The sequence below is a fragment of the Trichomycterus rosablanca genome, chromosome 2 (genome assembly GCF_030014385.1).
Source record: "Trichomycterus rosablanca isolate fTriRos1 chromosome 2, fTriRos1.hap1, whole genome shotgun sequence".
NCBI classification, from domain to species: domain Eukaryota; kingdom Metazoa; phylum Chordata; class Actinopteri; order Siluriformes; family Trichomycteridae; genus Trichomycterus; species Trichomycterus rosablanca.
Window position 1 is genome coordinate 17,276,666 of NC_085989.1, and position 15,660 is coordinate 17,292,325.

General features: G+C 40.9%; 1 protein-coding gene across 1 annotated transcript in view; it reads left to right on the forward strand.

Annotated features, from left to right (window-relative positions):
• raver1 (ribonucleoprotein, PTB-binding 1) overlaps positions 1-15,085 on the forward strand; it is a 29,134-nt gene extending 14,049 nt beyond the window's left edge. The window contains exons 6-14 of the mRNA XM_062990292.1: positions 204-298; positions 910-988; positions 1,094-1,284; positions 3,379-3,463; positions 3,553-3,689; positions 6,756-6,827; positions 9,698-9,820; positions 10,135-10,200; positions 13,548-15,085. Of these exons, the coding sequence (XP_062846362.1) occupies positions 204-298; positions 910-988; positions 1,094-1,284; positions 3,379-3,463; positions 3,553-3,689; positions 6,756-6,827; positions 9,698-9,820; positions 10,135-10,200; positions 13,548-13,694 (995 nt within the window). The 3' untranslated portion in view covers positions 13,695-15,085. The remainder of the gene's footprint in view (positions 1-203; positions 299-909; positions 989-1,093; positions 1,285-3,378; positions 3,464-3,552; positions 3,690-6,755; positions 6,828-9,697; positions 9,821-10,134; positions 10,201-13,547) is intronic.
• The last annotated feature ends 575 nt before the right edge of the window (positions 15,086-15,660 follow it).

The following is a 15,660-nucleotide window of genomic DNA, read 5'->3' on the forward strand; positions in this document are numbered from 1 at the left end:
CCGGTTGCCTGTGTCTTAAGGGTTACTTGGCATAGTGTTGTGGGAATTCAGTGTTGTGTACAAGATGAATATGCACTGCCTACCTGCCCAATGTATCAATCTGTTCTTAGAATTACTGTGGTGAAATAAGTCACTGGGTGTACCCAAATGCTTTGGAATGAACTTTCCTGTTAGTGCTACAATAACCATGTCTCTGTGTGCAGGTCTGCTTGGTGCAGTGCCGGCAATGCCACTGCTTGCCAATCCGGCTCTCTCTGCAGCACTGGTGCAACTTCTGCTCCAGAACCAAGTCCAACAGGTCATTGACATTTTTCTTTTCGTATTTTGCTTGTTTTTTGCTCAGATTTTCTGTTATCAGGTTTTTATTCCATCATTTTTTCCGTAGCAAGCATTTTTAGGAAATCCTCTTTGGGCACAGCTTCTGCACAGTCATGAAAGCCTCCTACCACCACATTGTGTGAGTGGCGCTGTGTGTTTGCTGTGGTGGTTGAGAATTTTACAAATCAGAAGACCAAGCAGGGTCTGATGGCTACCCTCTCAGTGTATTGCTTACAAATGAAAACCTGCCAGACTGCTAAATTGCTAAGTCATACGGCTATAGGAGAACATAAACTGCCATCATTCTCATTAGAACCACAATTCTATACATTGTACCTCCTAATGTTCTTTTTTTATTAACCTGGTTTTAAAAGCAGACAATCGAGCACTTGCAGAATTTGTGTGTGTGATGTGTTTATTGCTAAGCTAATTGTGTGTAAGGACCAATTTCTCCAACCTTGAGTTTACAGTTTGTGTAAAAAATGTTTGTGTGGCTTGCTTTGTGGTTGTTCATTTCTTGTTCTTAATCATGTGCTAACTGTACTGGTTGGCATTGTGCCAGATGTTAATGACTTGGTTTCTGTTTAGCAGGCTGCATTACTGAGTGAAAACCCACTGGCTTCTCTACCTGTGCAACATGGTGGCAACATGCTGGGAGATTTACCTCATGGTATGACTGGCTTACCAGCTCTAACACAGAAAAAAGATTGGTAATTAAGTGAAGCAAGGCCCAACATTCTACAACAGTCTTAATCCTCTTGTCTTTTTGATCCAGGTGCTATGAGTCTACAAACAGAGTCATTAGGCCCCATAAAGCCGCCGGCTTTTGGCAGACCGCTAGTAAGGGATCCGGATTCCCCAACCACACCAATGAGTTTTTCACCAAACCCTTCTCCTGCACTGCAGGGTTTAAACATGCCCCATCTGGGAAGTGTACTAGAAGGAAATGGGCCCACACTTTCAGCGGTAAGATACAACTTCTAGTTTTGTATTTGGTTAAATGTAAGACTGTTTAGTTCTGGGTGTTTTTGTTATTAAAATAGATTTAATAAAAAAGTATTTACAAATATATACAGACCCTTTGCTGTAGCCCTCCAGCTTGTGGTCAGGTGGTCCTAATTGCTTTATTTACAACTTTAGAACTCGATTGTAATACACCTGCTCCAATTTGAATATATTGGGCACATATTGGTAAGGCACGGGTATATATCAAAAGAGTTGAGCGTGAACTTGTGAAGATCGTGCCGGTTCCTCCTTTACAGTGTCAAGACGATTCAACCATTTCTCTCTATGGAAGCCACTCAGCTTCTGGTCCAGTCACTTAATCTTTTGGCTAAACTACTGCAACTCCATTCTGGCAGATTCTCCCATGTCCTCTGTGGGACTAATTCAAAATGCAGCTGCCCTCCTGGTTTTTAACCAACCTAAACGCTGCAGAATCGGAACAATCAAATGTTATGTTCCATGTGGTTGTAACAATACAATCATGACACATTGGCAGGTCAGCACGCACCATTAGAAAAACAATACTATAACCTTGTCCTTTTTCTGCATTTTGTTGCTAATTTAATATTGATCAGAGAATTTACAAATCACTGCTTTATTGAACGTGCTGTCCCAACATTTCTGCTGTTAGTTTCTCCCATTGCTTTGGGAGGCATGTAAACAGTTTAAATCCTTTTTTAGTAAGATGTGGTGCCATTAGTGAGTTTTTCAGCTTGGTGAGTAGGGGTGGGTTTATAAAATCGATTTTTCGATTCGAATCGATCTTTATTTGAACGATCCGATATCGATTCATATAAACGTGAGATCGATCTTTTAAATACACCCCTTTTTACGGTGCACACGGAAATCTGTTACCTCCTTTAATTTCGCGTGACCAGCCAGTGTTTTTTCATGCAACGAGATCTGACCTGCACATCAGTTTAGCATGGCAGAAGCTCAAGTTATGACCACTACACAACTTTTTGCACTGATTTTCGCTCGGCGACGGGTCGGTGCTGGATTCGGGAGGAACTCGATCAAAACTCGGCTCTCGATCAATGTGTGAAACGGCGAGGGGAAACACAGGGGGGAGGTTGTAAACAGGTGGTGGAGCGCAATATAGTTTCTATCAGAATACATCAGCACACGCGAGTTTTACAGTATTTCTGACCTGATCGTTCTCTACAAAACAATTGATTATTTATGTAAACAAAATACACATTTTTAATAATGAGTTTTTTGTACAATTATCACATTCGTTCTCTGAACATCTGTACATATTTAAACAAAACCTGTTAATGTAACTCAAATATGCCTAAATGTGTTGAATCGAAATTGAATCGAAAATTGAATCGAAAATCGAAGATCGAATCGGGACCTTGTGAATCGGAATCGAATCGATTCAGGAAATTAGTGGCGATACCCAGCCCTATTGGTGAGTCATGTGGGTCTTTGATTCATAGATGCATTTACAGATATGGCTGAGTCCATTCTTTTCATGGTTCACTGTCAGGGTGATAGACTTGGGTATACAGCTGTTTTCAGGGTTTCAAATAGGACTTTCAGGCTGTAGAGGGGCTCACCAGGCTTTTAATAAAGGCTTCAAGAAAATGATATTTTCAGCTCAAGACCTAAATATATTCCTCTTAATTGACTAGTGGTTGCAAACTAACCCACACAAATCCCCCCTTTAGTCCCCCTAATGGCACATGCTATCCACTGTCACATGACTTTCTGCTTTACCTCTCTAACGGAACTTAGAAATGCAGTATGACTGCTTCAGCATGTACTGTGGGCCAGTGATATCTCAGTGGTTAAGGTACTGGATTAGTAAACAGAAGGTTGCCGGTTCAAGCCCCGCCACCACCAAGTTGCCACTGTTGGGTCCCTGAGCAAGGCCCTTAACCCTCAATTGCTCATCGTGTTCAGCTCATTGTGTAAGTCGCTTTGGATAAAAGCGTCTGCTAAATGCTGAAAATGTAAATGTACTGTATATTGTCAGTATTCACTTATAGTATAGATGAGGGTATAAAGCTGCATAATGTATTAACCACTGTTTTCCTCCTTTATGTGAAGGCTTCAATTTTGGGCGAGCCACCAAAAGAGATGGGAGTGTCCTCAATTCCTTTTCTCAATGCACCCAGTATGTTTTCATCCTCAGGTGGGTCCTTCCTAAATTCTTTCCTAATTTGTTTCTTGTTTTTAGCACTTTTCTGTAAGCTAAGCTAAATGTGACACATTTCTTTATAGCTGTCAACTCCAGACCCCACCCATACAGAAAGAGACCACCACTAGGCAGCATGTCCAACCAACGATCCATCCAGAGCATCCACCCCAATTACAGCCTTCGCTGTCAGGACTCCTATGATTTCCCAACTATACACCAGGTTAGCATATTGCAGTTTATTTACCTAGTATACCAAACAGAAATCCAAACTCAACTTTTTGGTAATCTACAATGGTAAATATTTACCAGTCGCTGTACTAATTTGATACCACAGGCAAAAGAAGAAATGCCTTTAAGCATAAGGCTGCATTCACATGATGAGGGTTTTGTGTTTTAATCACTGCGAGGCTGAGACAACGCTTGTTACCACTTACCATATAGTTTGGGTCTTTCAAATGATGCGTGGCACAACAGCTTACCACTGAGCAGCAAGCTTTAAACATGTTACACTGTTAGTCAGTATTGTGTATTGTTTTAAACTAAAATATTTTTAAACCAAGCTGCATGAGACTAAAATGCGAAAGGTGGGCTTTCAGTCAGCAAGCTGTTTGGCTGTGTCACAGACTGTGCTCTCTGTTCAACCTGATGCAGATAGCTTTGAATATTGAAAGACTGAAATTTGCATCCCATATAATATCCAAAGTTCAGTCCATTTCATCAGATAATCCAGCGTCATTAGTCGACAACTAACTGCAAACTGACAAGTGACCAAGTTATATACATTAGATGTAGAATGGGCCATTCTAGATTGACACACAAACACTTGAACCAATCACCATAAAACACATCCTGAACGAATGCCCAAAATACAACAATAAAAGACACAAAGTACTGTACATATGCCCAATACATTAAAAGAAACTCTCAAACAAGATAATACAGAAATAATCATCAATTACCTTATTTATATGAGACTAAAACATACACACATTGACTAGGCATAACATTATGACCACTGTGTGCGTCGCTTACCTGGGAGAACACAGCACCAGGATGCACTATGGGAAGAAGGCAAGCTGGCAGAGGCAGTGTGATGTTTTGGGCAATGTTCTTGTGGGAAACTTTGGGTCCTGCCCTCCATGTAGAAGTTACTTTGACATGTACCACCTACCTAAGCGTTGTTGCAGACCATGTTCACCCTTTCATGGAAACAGTATTCCCTGATGGCAGCAGGATAATGCACCCTGCCACAAAGCAAAAATTGTTTAGGAATGCTTTGAGGAGCACAGCAACGAGTTTGAGGTGTTGACTTGGCCTCCAGTTTCCCTAGATCTCAATCCAATCGAGCATCTGTGGGATGCGCTGGACAAACAAGTCCGATCCATGGAGGCCCCAGCTCACAACTTACAGGAGTTGAAGGATCTGCTGCTAACATCTTGGTGCCAGATACCACAGCACACCTTTAGGAGTCTAGTGGAGTCTGACGGGTCAGGGCTCTTTTGGCAGCAAAAGGGGGACCAACACAATATTAGGAAGGTGGTCATAATGTTATGCCTGATCAGTGTATATCGAAGATAAATGGCAAACCAAATAGAACACTAACCACAAAGTCTAAGGGATGCACCCGAATGTCAATGAAGGTTTACTGACCAGTTCTACATATTGTGTATGACTTGAACACAATGGATGTTAAGGAAAGGCAACAACTACACACAGCAATCCTTTAGATAAGAAAATGCCCAAGAAAACACTACTAATGTATCTTGCAGCCATAAAATAATAAGGATATAATATGGATTCATAAAGAAAAGAAACTATAAACAAATCAAAATACCTAGTATGCTGTAAATGGCATGAATGTGCTGAACATGTTAGTTAAATTATTTATTTGTTGTATTTAGTGTGAAGTCAATGTTTTATTGATTTGAAAAAATAGCTTCTGGTTACTGTATAAAACGTACAATGATGATGCTGAACTGGTTCTGCTCAGTGTTTATCACTGTGACGCTAACATGTTCACTTAGCACTTGTAATAAACTGTTAATCATAATGAACAGAAATGCAGTTGGTATATTAAAGCTTTTTAATAGTGTGGTTATTATGAGATGATCAACAGACTTGTGGATATTTTGCATCAAGTTTCAGTGTAACAGGCACATCATTTTCTGTAGAGACATGTGAATCTGTGTGTGATATTTGTCATTCCATTACCTAAATTGTATAAATGCATCCGGTAGCCCACTACCACTGGGATTTAGGGTTCGAATTTCCAGCAGCTACAGACATGATTGTTGTCCTGTACAGCGTGTGTTACTGCACTGCACCCAGTGATTCCGGGAAAGTCGTGTCCACTACCGCCCTGATTGAGATAAAGTGGTGGTAAAACATAATTGAATTAATAAATGCATAAAATCTCCAAAGGGTGGGTCTGGGTGTGTTTTAAATCAGTGCTTTTTTCACAGTACAGATGTGTAGCTGTGCTTTCAATTGGAGTGACGCATCAGCTGTTGGTTAAAAATTATTTTACATTAATTTCCAACAGCATTAATTAAACATTAGTTAGCAGTTAACTAGTTCATCATTGGCATCCCTATTTCTACTGTAACCTTTATTCTGCACTACTTTGGCATTTGCAGAAAAAAATCTGTTTACTTTAAATGAACTGTCTGGGGTTTGTCAGCACACATTCTGTCTGTGATCACAGTGTGCTGTCCTATTTCCAGATTAATCTTGTATAGTGTGCTGTTCAATCTCACTGAGTCTTTAGTACTATAAATACTCCATGTTCATGTTCGGTGCAGTGGGTTGCAAAATTTGGATTTTGTCCTGTGCATAGATAGAAATGCTCACCAGCTTATTGTTTTTTGGAGTTTAAGATGCCATAACTCGTGCTCTGTTTAACAGGATTGTGGAGAATGCCCCATATACATACAGGAAATACAATAAGTACACACCTAAAACCACAATAAACCTTTTGTTAACCTCTCACAGCCATAAAAATGAAAATATAAAATGGACCCATAATATAAGACAAGATACAATAAGCAGACTCGAACATAATACGATCATGCCATATAATGACACAGATGTGTTGAACATGGTGTTAAAATCCAAACAGGATTGTGGTGAAAATTCAACTGGATACCTTCAATACTCTGAAATCTGTTGCTCCCCCCCTCCACACTTTTGCATTAACATGACACTAAACAGTGCTTTTGATATTCCTAGTGATAGTGGTGAAGCTCTGTATAAAAGCCATGTGTTCTAATCTTTGATCTTTCTGCAGGATCCACTTTCTTACCTTTATGAGCATCAAGAGGCTCTGGGTGGCACAGGACTGCTACCTTATGGAGTGCAAGTATGACCCTCTTTAAATATAATACTGCTTAAGGAATGGTTAAGTAACTCATTAGATTTTATTGGCTTCAAATTGGGTGTCTGCATGTCTGTAAATTGTCTTCTATACTTCACACGTAGCAAGATGCCAGAAATTAAAAACACATTTTCTGTAAAGCTGGCAGCATTTTTTTTTGTTCCTTTCTGTTGTTTTGCTCTAATATGAGCTCATTGTGAGAATTATGTCGGAAATTATGAGCCAAGCTCAATTGAATAAATAAGCTGAGACATTATTTCATGTGGAACAAAGTTTCTTACCAAGTTTAATTAGTCATCTCACAGCAAGAAGGTCCTGGGTTCGATCCCCAGGTGGGGTGGTCCGGGTTCTTTCTGTGTGGAGTTTGCATGTTCTCCCCGTGTCTGCGTGGGTTTCCTCCGGGTGCTCCAGTTTTCTCCCACAGTCCAAAGACATGCAAGTGAGGTGAATTGGAGACACTAAATTGTCCAAGACTGTGTTTGATATAACCTTGTGAAGTGATGAACCTTGTGTAATGAGTAACTACCGTTCCTGTCATGAATGTAACCAAAGTGTAAAACATGACATTAAAATCCTAATAAACAAACCAAGTTTAATAAAAAAAATTTATTTTAATTTACATCTGTTCTGAAATGTTTAACTTTGAGGATAATCTGGATTGAAGTGATGTGTTTTGGGTTCTAGAAGTGTTACTAATAGAATGATTTAGTGCTGCAATGGTTTTGCTCTTAGTCAGTGGTGTATTTAGGTGGTGCACTCACCATGATCCTGACCAGGAATAATTAGTTCGTAAAAATATAAGCCAGGAAGTGTTTCAACACCTTAATGAAAATTAGTGATCCAATCATTAAAACACAGGGTGCTCAGGTGGCACAGCAAATAACACGCATGAGCTGTCGAGTTCGAATCTCTGCCAGTCGTGTCTGAGGGAGGGTGGTCCGAACGGATTCCTCATTGCTGTTGTGACTGCAGCCTCTGCAAGCTGGTAAAAGCCATATGAACAGAGACGGGAATAATAGAGATCATTATCATGATGTGACCCTCCGTACGCTATCGTGAGCTTTGTGTAAACTCGCCTCATGCACCTAAAAAGAAGCGGTTGACTACTACACAGGTCTCGGAGGGTGTGTGTGTTGGGTATAGCCCTTCTTGGTCAGGGTAGTGGTCTGCAGCACTGGAGGAGATCCAACTGGTGTTTGGATATGACTAGGTTGGGAGAAAAAAGGGGGAAAACGCATAAAAAATTGTACAAAATCCTGTAAACAGTGACCTATATGTGAAACAAGATGTTCAGACTGGCAGCATTCTTCGCCTCTTGCTTCCCGTATCACTGATCGACCTGTGTTCACACCAGCAGCGCCATCATCCATGGTTTAACTGACGCCATGACAGAACAGCGCACTTTACTGGCTAGTATCTACAGAGTGTAAAGAACAAGCAATTTGATTACAAATCATACTCCTTCCCACCCAGTTTTACCACAAATCAGATGTGTTGCTGCTAAAAATATAAATCCTGGAGCGTGTGTCTGTAAATTTCATCCCTGCGTGGTGCATCACTGTCTGTGCAGTAAACATGACAAGAAAACTGTTTCTCTGTAATCACTGCTGTCTACTTGCAAGACTTGATGCCACTTCAATTGGTTTCTCTTCCATCTCTAGTAAGAACTATTATCTAGTAACCAAAACAATGTACATTACAGTTATTCAAATTAATCCAATGTATATGTTTAACAACTGAATAGCTCTGCAGTGCTGTAAGGAAAAAAATGCCTGCATCCAAGCTATTGCTTAATGTTCTTTTATTTTTACAAAATAAAAGTAAACAAACTTAGTGCAGCATTGTAGTAGTAAAACTAGAACACTCAAAATGAAGTGAAGGTTCTTTTTGAGGAAAATCAGCATCTCTGCCGTGTTAGCGGACAGCCGGTTCCTCTTCTCATCATATAATAATAAACTCGCTGTATTCGACTGAGTGTTTATTTTTTAGGTGCCGTATCAAATTGGTAGTAATTGTAGATCGTTTGGTTAAATGATATCTGGTTTGTTTCTTATGAGCCACCGTACTTGTATGCGTGTTGTAACAAACCTTTCTGTGGTTGTATTGTGACAATGGTTTGATGGACACGAAGTGAGTGTTTTGACCCTTTGGGGCTTCCATAGTGCATGGAATAGCGTGCTTGGCTAACGCGATTACTCTAGCTGTCCGCTATTCGGTACCGTAACAGAAGTTAATAAAGTGTTCTGCTCCCGACAATTTGTGAATATACCGTGTATTTATTTCTTTATTAAGCAAGTGCATCACTACGTTGTTTTGTAAACCGGTGTGATCCTTGACTTACGCACCATATAAATAGTACAATTCTACCGTAATGAACGCAGCTCTGCTCCTACCGCCTCGTGAAACACTCGCATTGCAGACATTACACTTCGCTGTTGGACTTGTTTCACTTTCCAATTTAAAGTATTTCCACACAGCGGACATGCTGACGTAAAACAGAGGATCGGGATTAGGATCGGCCTTAGTAAAGCCGATACCGATCAGTTAAAAAATGCCTTGATCGGCCCCGATTCCGATCTTTGACATCGGATCGAAACATCCCTGTTGTGAATCCTAATAAATAAACAATGCTCAATTCCTATTGGTAATCGCCATGTCGCTTTGCTCCTTAATTGCATAACGTTATATATAAACTGTTGTGTGTTGCTGACTCCGCCCACTTCATCACTAATGTTCAATCATCAGCTCTAACTGAAAATAAATCACAGCCAGTCGCATCACTGTCGGTCTGAATGTATTATAAAACTCTTAGTATCTCAGCTAACTTCATTTTATCCTATTTTTTTTTCTTAAAGCACCCGGGAAATGAAAACGTTTGTGAAAGAACACCTTCCTTTGGTTACCCACCTAGCCCTCCTGGTACCTCCTACTTCGGCTTCGGAGTGCCTAGGAATGTGCCTTCCACCCAGCTCAATAAGGTACGTCCATCTACAGTAGTGAATTAAATTTACAACTGCTCACAAGCTTGTCATGTTGAGTGTAAACGAGATGTGAAACTGGCTCCTTTTGTATGTATATTTAACACTCTGTAAAAATATCGGCAGCTCAAGGTGAATCAATACTTACAAGGTGGTTTTGAGGAGAAAGCAGTATGTTAATTATTAAACTAGCTTTTAGCCCAGGGCTACACCTCGGCCTTTTCCGTCTGCTGCAATTTTAATTTGATTTTGACGTTTTATTGCAAAGTTAATGTGATATGAAGGATTTAAATAATTGATCTCTGCTTGAGCAGGCTGTGGGAATGCCTCCTGTGACTCACTCCAGTGTGTTCTCTGCTGCACCGGGGGCTGGAATTAAGGTAGGTTTTGTAGTTTTTCTAAAATATTGGGACACCTTTTCATGTGTTCAGCCACAGCAATGGCTAACGGGTATAATCAGTTATATAAAGGAAATTGTATGCTTCTTTATATAATTTTATAGAAAATAGAAAATGAGCTGCTCAGGTGGCGCAGCGGTAAAGTTCACTAGCGCACCAGAGTTGGGGTTTCGAATACATCGTATCGAATCTCAGCTCTGCCTTTTCCGACTGGGCTGGGCGGCAGCATGAACAACGATTGGCGGCTGTTCAGGGTTAGAGGGTAAGAAAGTCGGGTCATAGGTCCTCATAACTGGTGCGACTGCGGCCCCTGCTGGCTGACTGATGGCGCCTGCACAGGGCTGAGGAATAATGCTGATGGGGGTGTGGCCCTCCGTACACAGTGCCCGTCAAGTGTATGAACTCGACTCGTGCAGGTGAAAAATGCAGTCTGTACTGACTGTACGTGCCGGAGCGGTGAAGGGTCGAATCAGTATAGAGGATGCAATCAAGGTAATTGCACACGGCTAGATTAGGAGGGAAAAATGGGGGGGGGGGGGGGGTATATAAAATGGACCTACGATATAGACAAGATACAATAAGCAGACTCAAACATAACACTGATCATGCCATAAAATGACACAGGGTGTGGCTCTCCGTACACAAAGCTGATCAGCATATGAACTCGCCTGTGCAGGTAAAAAGATGCAGTCGGCTACTGCACACATGTCGGAGGGAGAGTGTGTCAGTTCGCTCTCCTTAATCGGGGCGGGGGTCAGCACCGGTAGAGAGGAAGCATAACGCAATTGGGTAAAAATTGGATGTGCTAAAAATCAGGAGAAATGGGGAGAAAATGCATAACAAAATGTAAAAAAATAAACAGTGATAACAGGAAAGAGACCTCCCTAATCTGTTGCTACAATGTTAAACTAATTAACTACTAATGTCACTTAGGAATGTGGGTGAAAATCCATTATCCAGAGCACACAAACAGAGAGAAACAAAACCTCAAGACATGCAGAAAAGTGGATTAGCTGGTCTAAAATTGCCCTGGATCTGGCCCTTGTCACTTCTGGCATTGTAGAGCGTGAAAGTGTTGCTTTGTTCTGCTTGAACATGAAGAACAAAAAGCCATGTGGCAGTGCAAATTGCTTTACAGACAGAAGGTATTTTAAGCGAAGGTCCAATTTTATTGAAGTAAAGACACACCCCCAGTACCTGAGTGACTCGACGCTTTTGGAGGGGCAATAAGGTGGCTCAATGGGAAGCACTGTCGCCTCACAGCAAGAAGGTCCTGGGTTCGATCCCCAGGTGGGGCGGTCTGTGTCCTTTCTGTGTGGAGTTTGCACGTTCTCCCCGTGTCTGCGTGGGTTTCGTCCGGAGGCTTAGGTTCCGTCCCACAGTCCAAAGACATGCAAGTGAGGTGAATTGGAGATACAGGTGGCACGGTGACTAAGTGGGTAGCACTGTGGCCTCACAGCAAGAAAGTCCTGGGTTTGATTCCCAGGTAGAGCAGTTTGGGTCCTTTCTGTGTGAAGTTTGCATGTTCTCCCTGTGTCTGGACTGTGTGAGGAAACCGGAGCTCCCGGAGGAAACCCACAGTCCAAAAACATGCAAGTGAGGTGAATTGGAGATACAAAATTGTCTATGACTGTGTTTGAGATTGAACTAGAACTGATGAGTCTTGTCCTGTCATGAATGTAACCAAAGAGAGTAAAACGTGACATTAAAATCCTAATAAATAATTAATAATAATTCAGAGAAAAATGTGACCCCACAGGATGTAGTTTTCAAGTCATTTATGGTCCAATGTAGTTTCATGTTGGACTGCTGCCCTGTTCTCTTGCCAGTGATTTACAGATGTTGCCCTGCTCACTACAACCATAATCAGAATAAAACAATTAGTAAGAATTAGCATTTAATTAATTTTTTAATTTATAATTTAATTATATGAAGGGAACTGTATGCGTCTTTATATAACTTTGTAGCAACGGTTTAGGGAGGGCCCTTTCCTGTTATCATTGTGTTAAATTAAAATAAATCCAAAACCTAAAACAATTAAATCCATTATTATCTTATCCAATGTTAAATTATTCAACTACTCAGCATTATGTCACTTAGGTTTGGTTTCTCTCTGTTTGTGTGCTCTGGATAATAGAATTTCACCCACATATTCCTAAGACATGCAGAAAAGTGAATTGGCTGGTCTAAAATTGCCCTGGATTTGGCCCTAGGCACCTTTTGACATACTGGAACACAGGAGTGTTGCTTTGTTCAACTGAAGGACCAATTTCATTCAAGTAAAGACACCCTCAGTACCTGAAACACCCTGATCACAATCTAGATGGGATGCTTAATCAGGCTTTTGGTTGATGTCATTACAGTAAAAGAGGGGTGGCACTGTGGTTCAGTAGGTAGCACTGTCGCCTCACAGCAAGAAGGTCCTGGGTTTGAACCCCAGGTCGAACGGTCTGGGTCCTTTCGGTGTGGAGTTTGCACGTTCTCCCTGTGTCTGTATGGGTTTCCTCCCACAGTCCAAAGACATGCAAATGAAGTGAATTGGCGATACAAAATTGTCCATGACTGTGTTTGACAATAAACTTAAACTGATGAATCTTGTGTATAAATAGAACCAAAGTGTGTAAAACATGGCAATAAAATCCTAATAAATAATAAAAACTAATAATACAGTAGAAAAGAAAATGTGACCCAACAAGATGTAGTTTTCCAGTCATTTATGGTCCAGTTTAGTGGCATGTTGGACTGCTGCCCTGTTCTTGTGCCAATGTTTACAGATGTTGCCCTATCCACTGTAACCATAATCAGAATGGGCCTAGTGGGAAGCACTGTCGCCTCACAGCAAGATGGTCCTGGGTTCGATCCCCAGATGGGGCAGTCCGGGTCCTTTCTGTGTGGACTTTGCATGTTCTCCCCGTGTCTGCGTGGGTTTCCTCTGGGTGCTCCGGTTTCCTCCCACAGTCCAAAGACATGCAAGTGAGGTGAATTGGAGACACAAAATTGTCCATGACTGTGTTTGATATAACCTTGTGAACTGATGAATCTTGTGTAATGAGTGACTATCGTTCCTGTCATGAATGTAACCAAAGTGTAAAAACATGATGTTAAAATCCTAATAAACAAACAAACAAACCAACAATAATCAGAATAAAACAATTAGTGAGAATTAGCTTTTAATTGAATTTTTTTTGCCTGGCTTAGCCTACCTCAATACTGCATAAAACAAATGGGGTGCAAAGCTAGTACTCTAAAGCATTAACCTGCTGTTGGTTTGAGTCAGTAGTAGTAAGGGAATGTCTGGTGTTCACCATTTGTTTTCTCTTTGGTTTTAGACTCCAGTTGGAGGCCAGAAGCGTCTGTTCTCACGCCTGATTCCATCACCAGAGCCCAGTCCTGAGGGCAGCTATGTGGGGCAGCATTCTCAAGGCTTGGGTGGGCACTATGCCGACTCCTACTTAAAGCGCAAGCGCATCTTTTAACTGGCTCGAAGTCAGGGGGAAAGGAGGGACAGAGTTTGGGATTTGGAATCTAGGTGGGGGTGTGGGGTGGAGTTCAGGCAGCCTGTTGTGTAACAGTCAGTGGGAGTTTTGTTTTGTGAATATGATTTTGGTGTGTATGTAAATTATTACCATTTTTTTAATTTTAGATTTTACCTTTTTTTTAATTTGCCTTTTAAGTTTTTTTTTTTTTTTTTTTCTATTAGAAAAGCTAAACAGCAGGTACCTCACAGGAAAAAATCCCCTTCCTCTGTATCAATTTTTTTTTTTTAAACGCTGTTTGATCCGACTTCTGTATATAGTTGTGCATAGCAAAAGCGTGGCATGTCATGTGATCATTACCTGTCCATACAGCAGCAAGTTCAGCTGCTTTTCATCTACCTTATCGTCACATCAAACTCTGTACCTAAACAAACTTTGGCTCTCCTGCTTCATGTGTTTGGTCTGTACTTGTTAACCCCTCCACGTCCCCCTCTTCCCCACCTCCTCAGTCACAAGGCCGGGTTTCCTGCACTAAATGTTGTGTTTCACTTGGATGATGCGAGTCACTTAAAATTGGCCTCCATCGACCTGTCATCTGTTCTGTGTAGTTCTACATGATGATAAATTTGGGTCTTTTCCTCCTTTGTTTACCTTGTGTTCACCCTTATTTCCATTCAGTACCTCTGTTACACCGGCAGAGGGAGCTGGTTTGCTTTGAGGGATGTTCTCAATTCTATCTGCTTTTTTTAACGTGTTATTGGAACACCTGCCAGTCTGGAGCAGGCCGGGCCTGTGTTCAAATGTGTCTTATTATATATTTTTTTAATTATTATTATTATTACTGCAAATGCTGCTTGCTGTACTTGTCCACCTTGACTCGAGTGGCAGGCTTTGTGACTGGAATATGAGTGAGTGTACTAGAACTGTGACTTCGACCATTAATCTGGTTGACCCTTTGATTGTGATAACTCTGTATCCTTGTCTGTATTGCAGTTACACCGGTGCCCAAACTTAAGACGTGTCCACTGTAATCTTTTCTCCCTGCACTCTTATTTAACCTCTTTCACTGCTGTGTACATATTTAAGCTTGCTTATGTTTTCTGGAGTCTTCAGCTCGTGTTCTTTTCTTCTTCTAGTCTGTAAAGAAATTGAAAAGGCTGCTCTTTTGTTCGTGTGTGTACTTTCGAGTGAATTACTGCAATGCAGCATCTGTCATGTAGTTGAGTTTACATATGCTATATGGACCAAGAAATGCTGTTCTGCAGTAAGTTAACAGACTATCTATCACCTGGAAATGACTGCTCAGCAAGTGCATCATTATTTGTACAGATCTAGCGCTCAGTTTTTGTGACCTGTTTGAGCAAGTAAATGTTATTTAAGTTCACTCACAACTTGCGTCTTCTTTGTCTTGATTACTTTTACCTTTACATCTGAAAGCACAAAAGTTAAAGCCAAGTTCACACTACACGACTTTCCAAGTCATCAGATCGCTGTACAGTTCACTCTAGACGACTGGATCTCTTGCAATCGGGAGTCTTAAGTATATAATAAATATAAATAAATATATATATATATATATATATATATGTATATATACTGTATATATATATATAAATAAGCGAGCGATCAAAATTGTTTGTGCACTGATGTGCAGCATAAAAGCAAGTAGGAAAAATAAATGAATCCGAGTGGATTTGGCAACACGACCAGCAAGGATTCTGTTTTATTGTGAGTTGGAGGTTAATAAATATTTTTTGCAATGCAGCGTGGGTATTATGGTTTGCCGTGGACTATAAGTCATAAATACTGTAGAACTTGTGTGTGCGCCAATGCATTCTGATAGAAATTGTTATGCCCGTGTCCCACGTTTTTACACTCCTCCCATGGGTTTCCCCTCACCTCTTATCCTGCGTTCTCATTGGCTGTAGTTCGACATAGCACTTGCTGCCACTCGCAATGCCTTTCT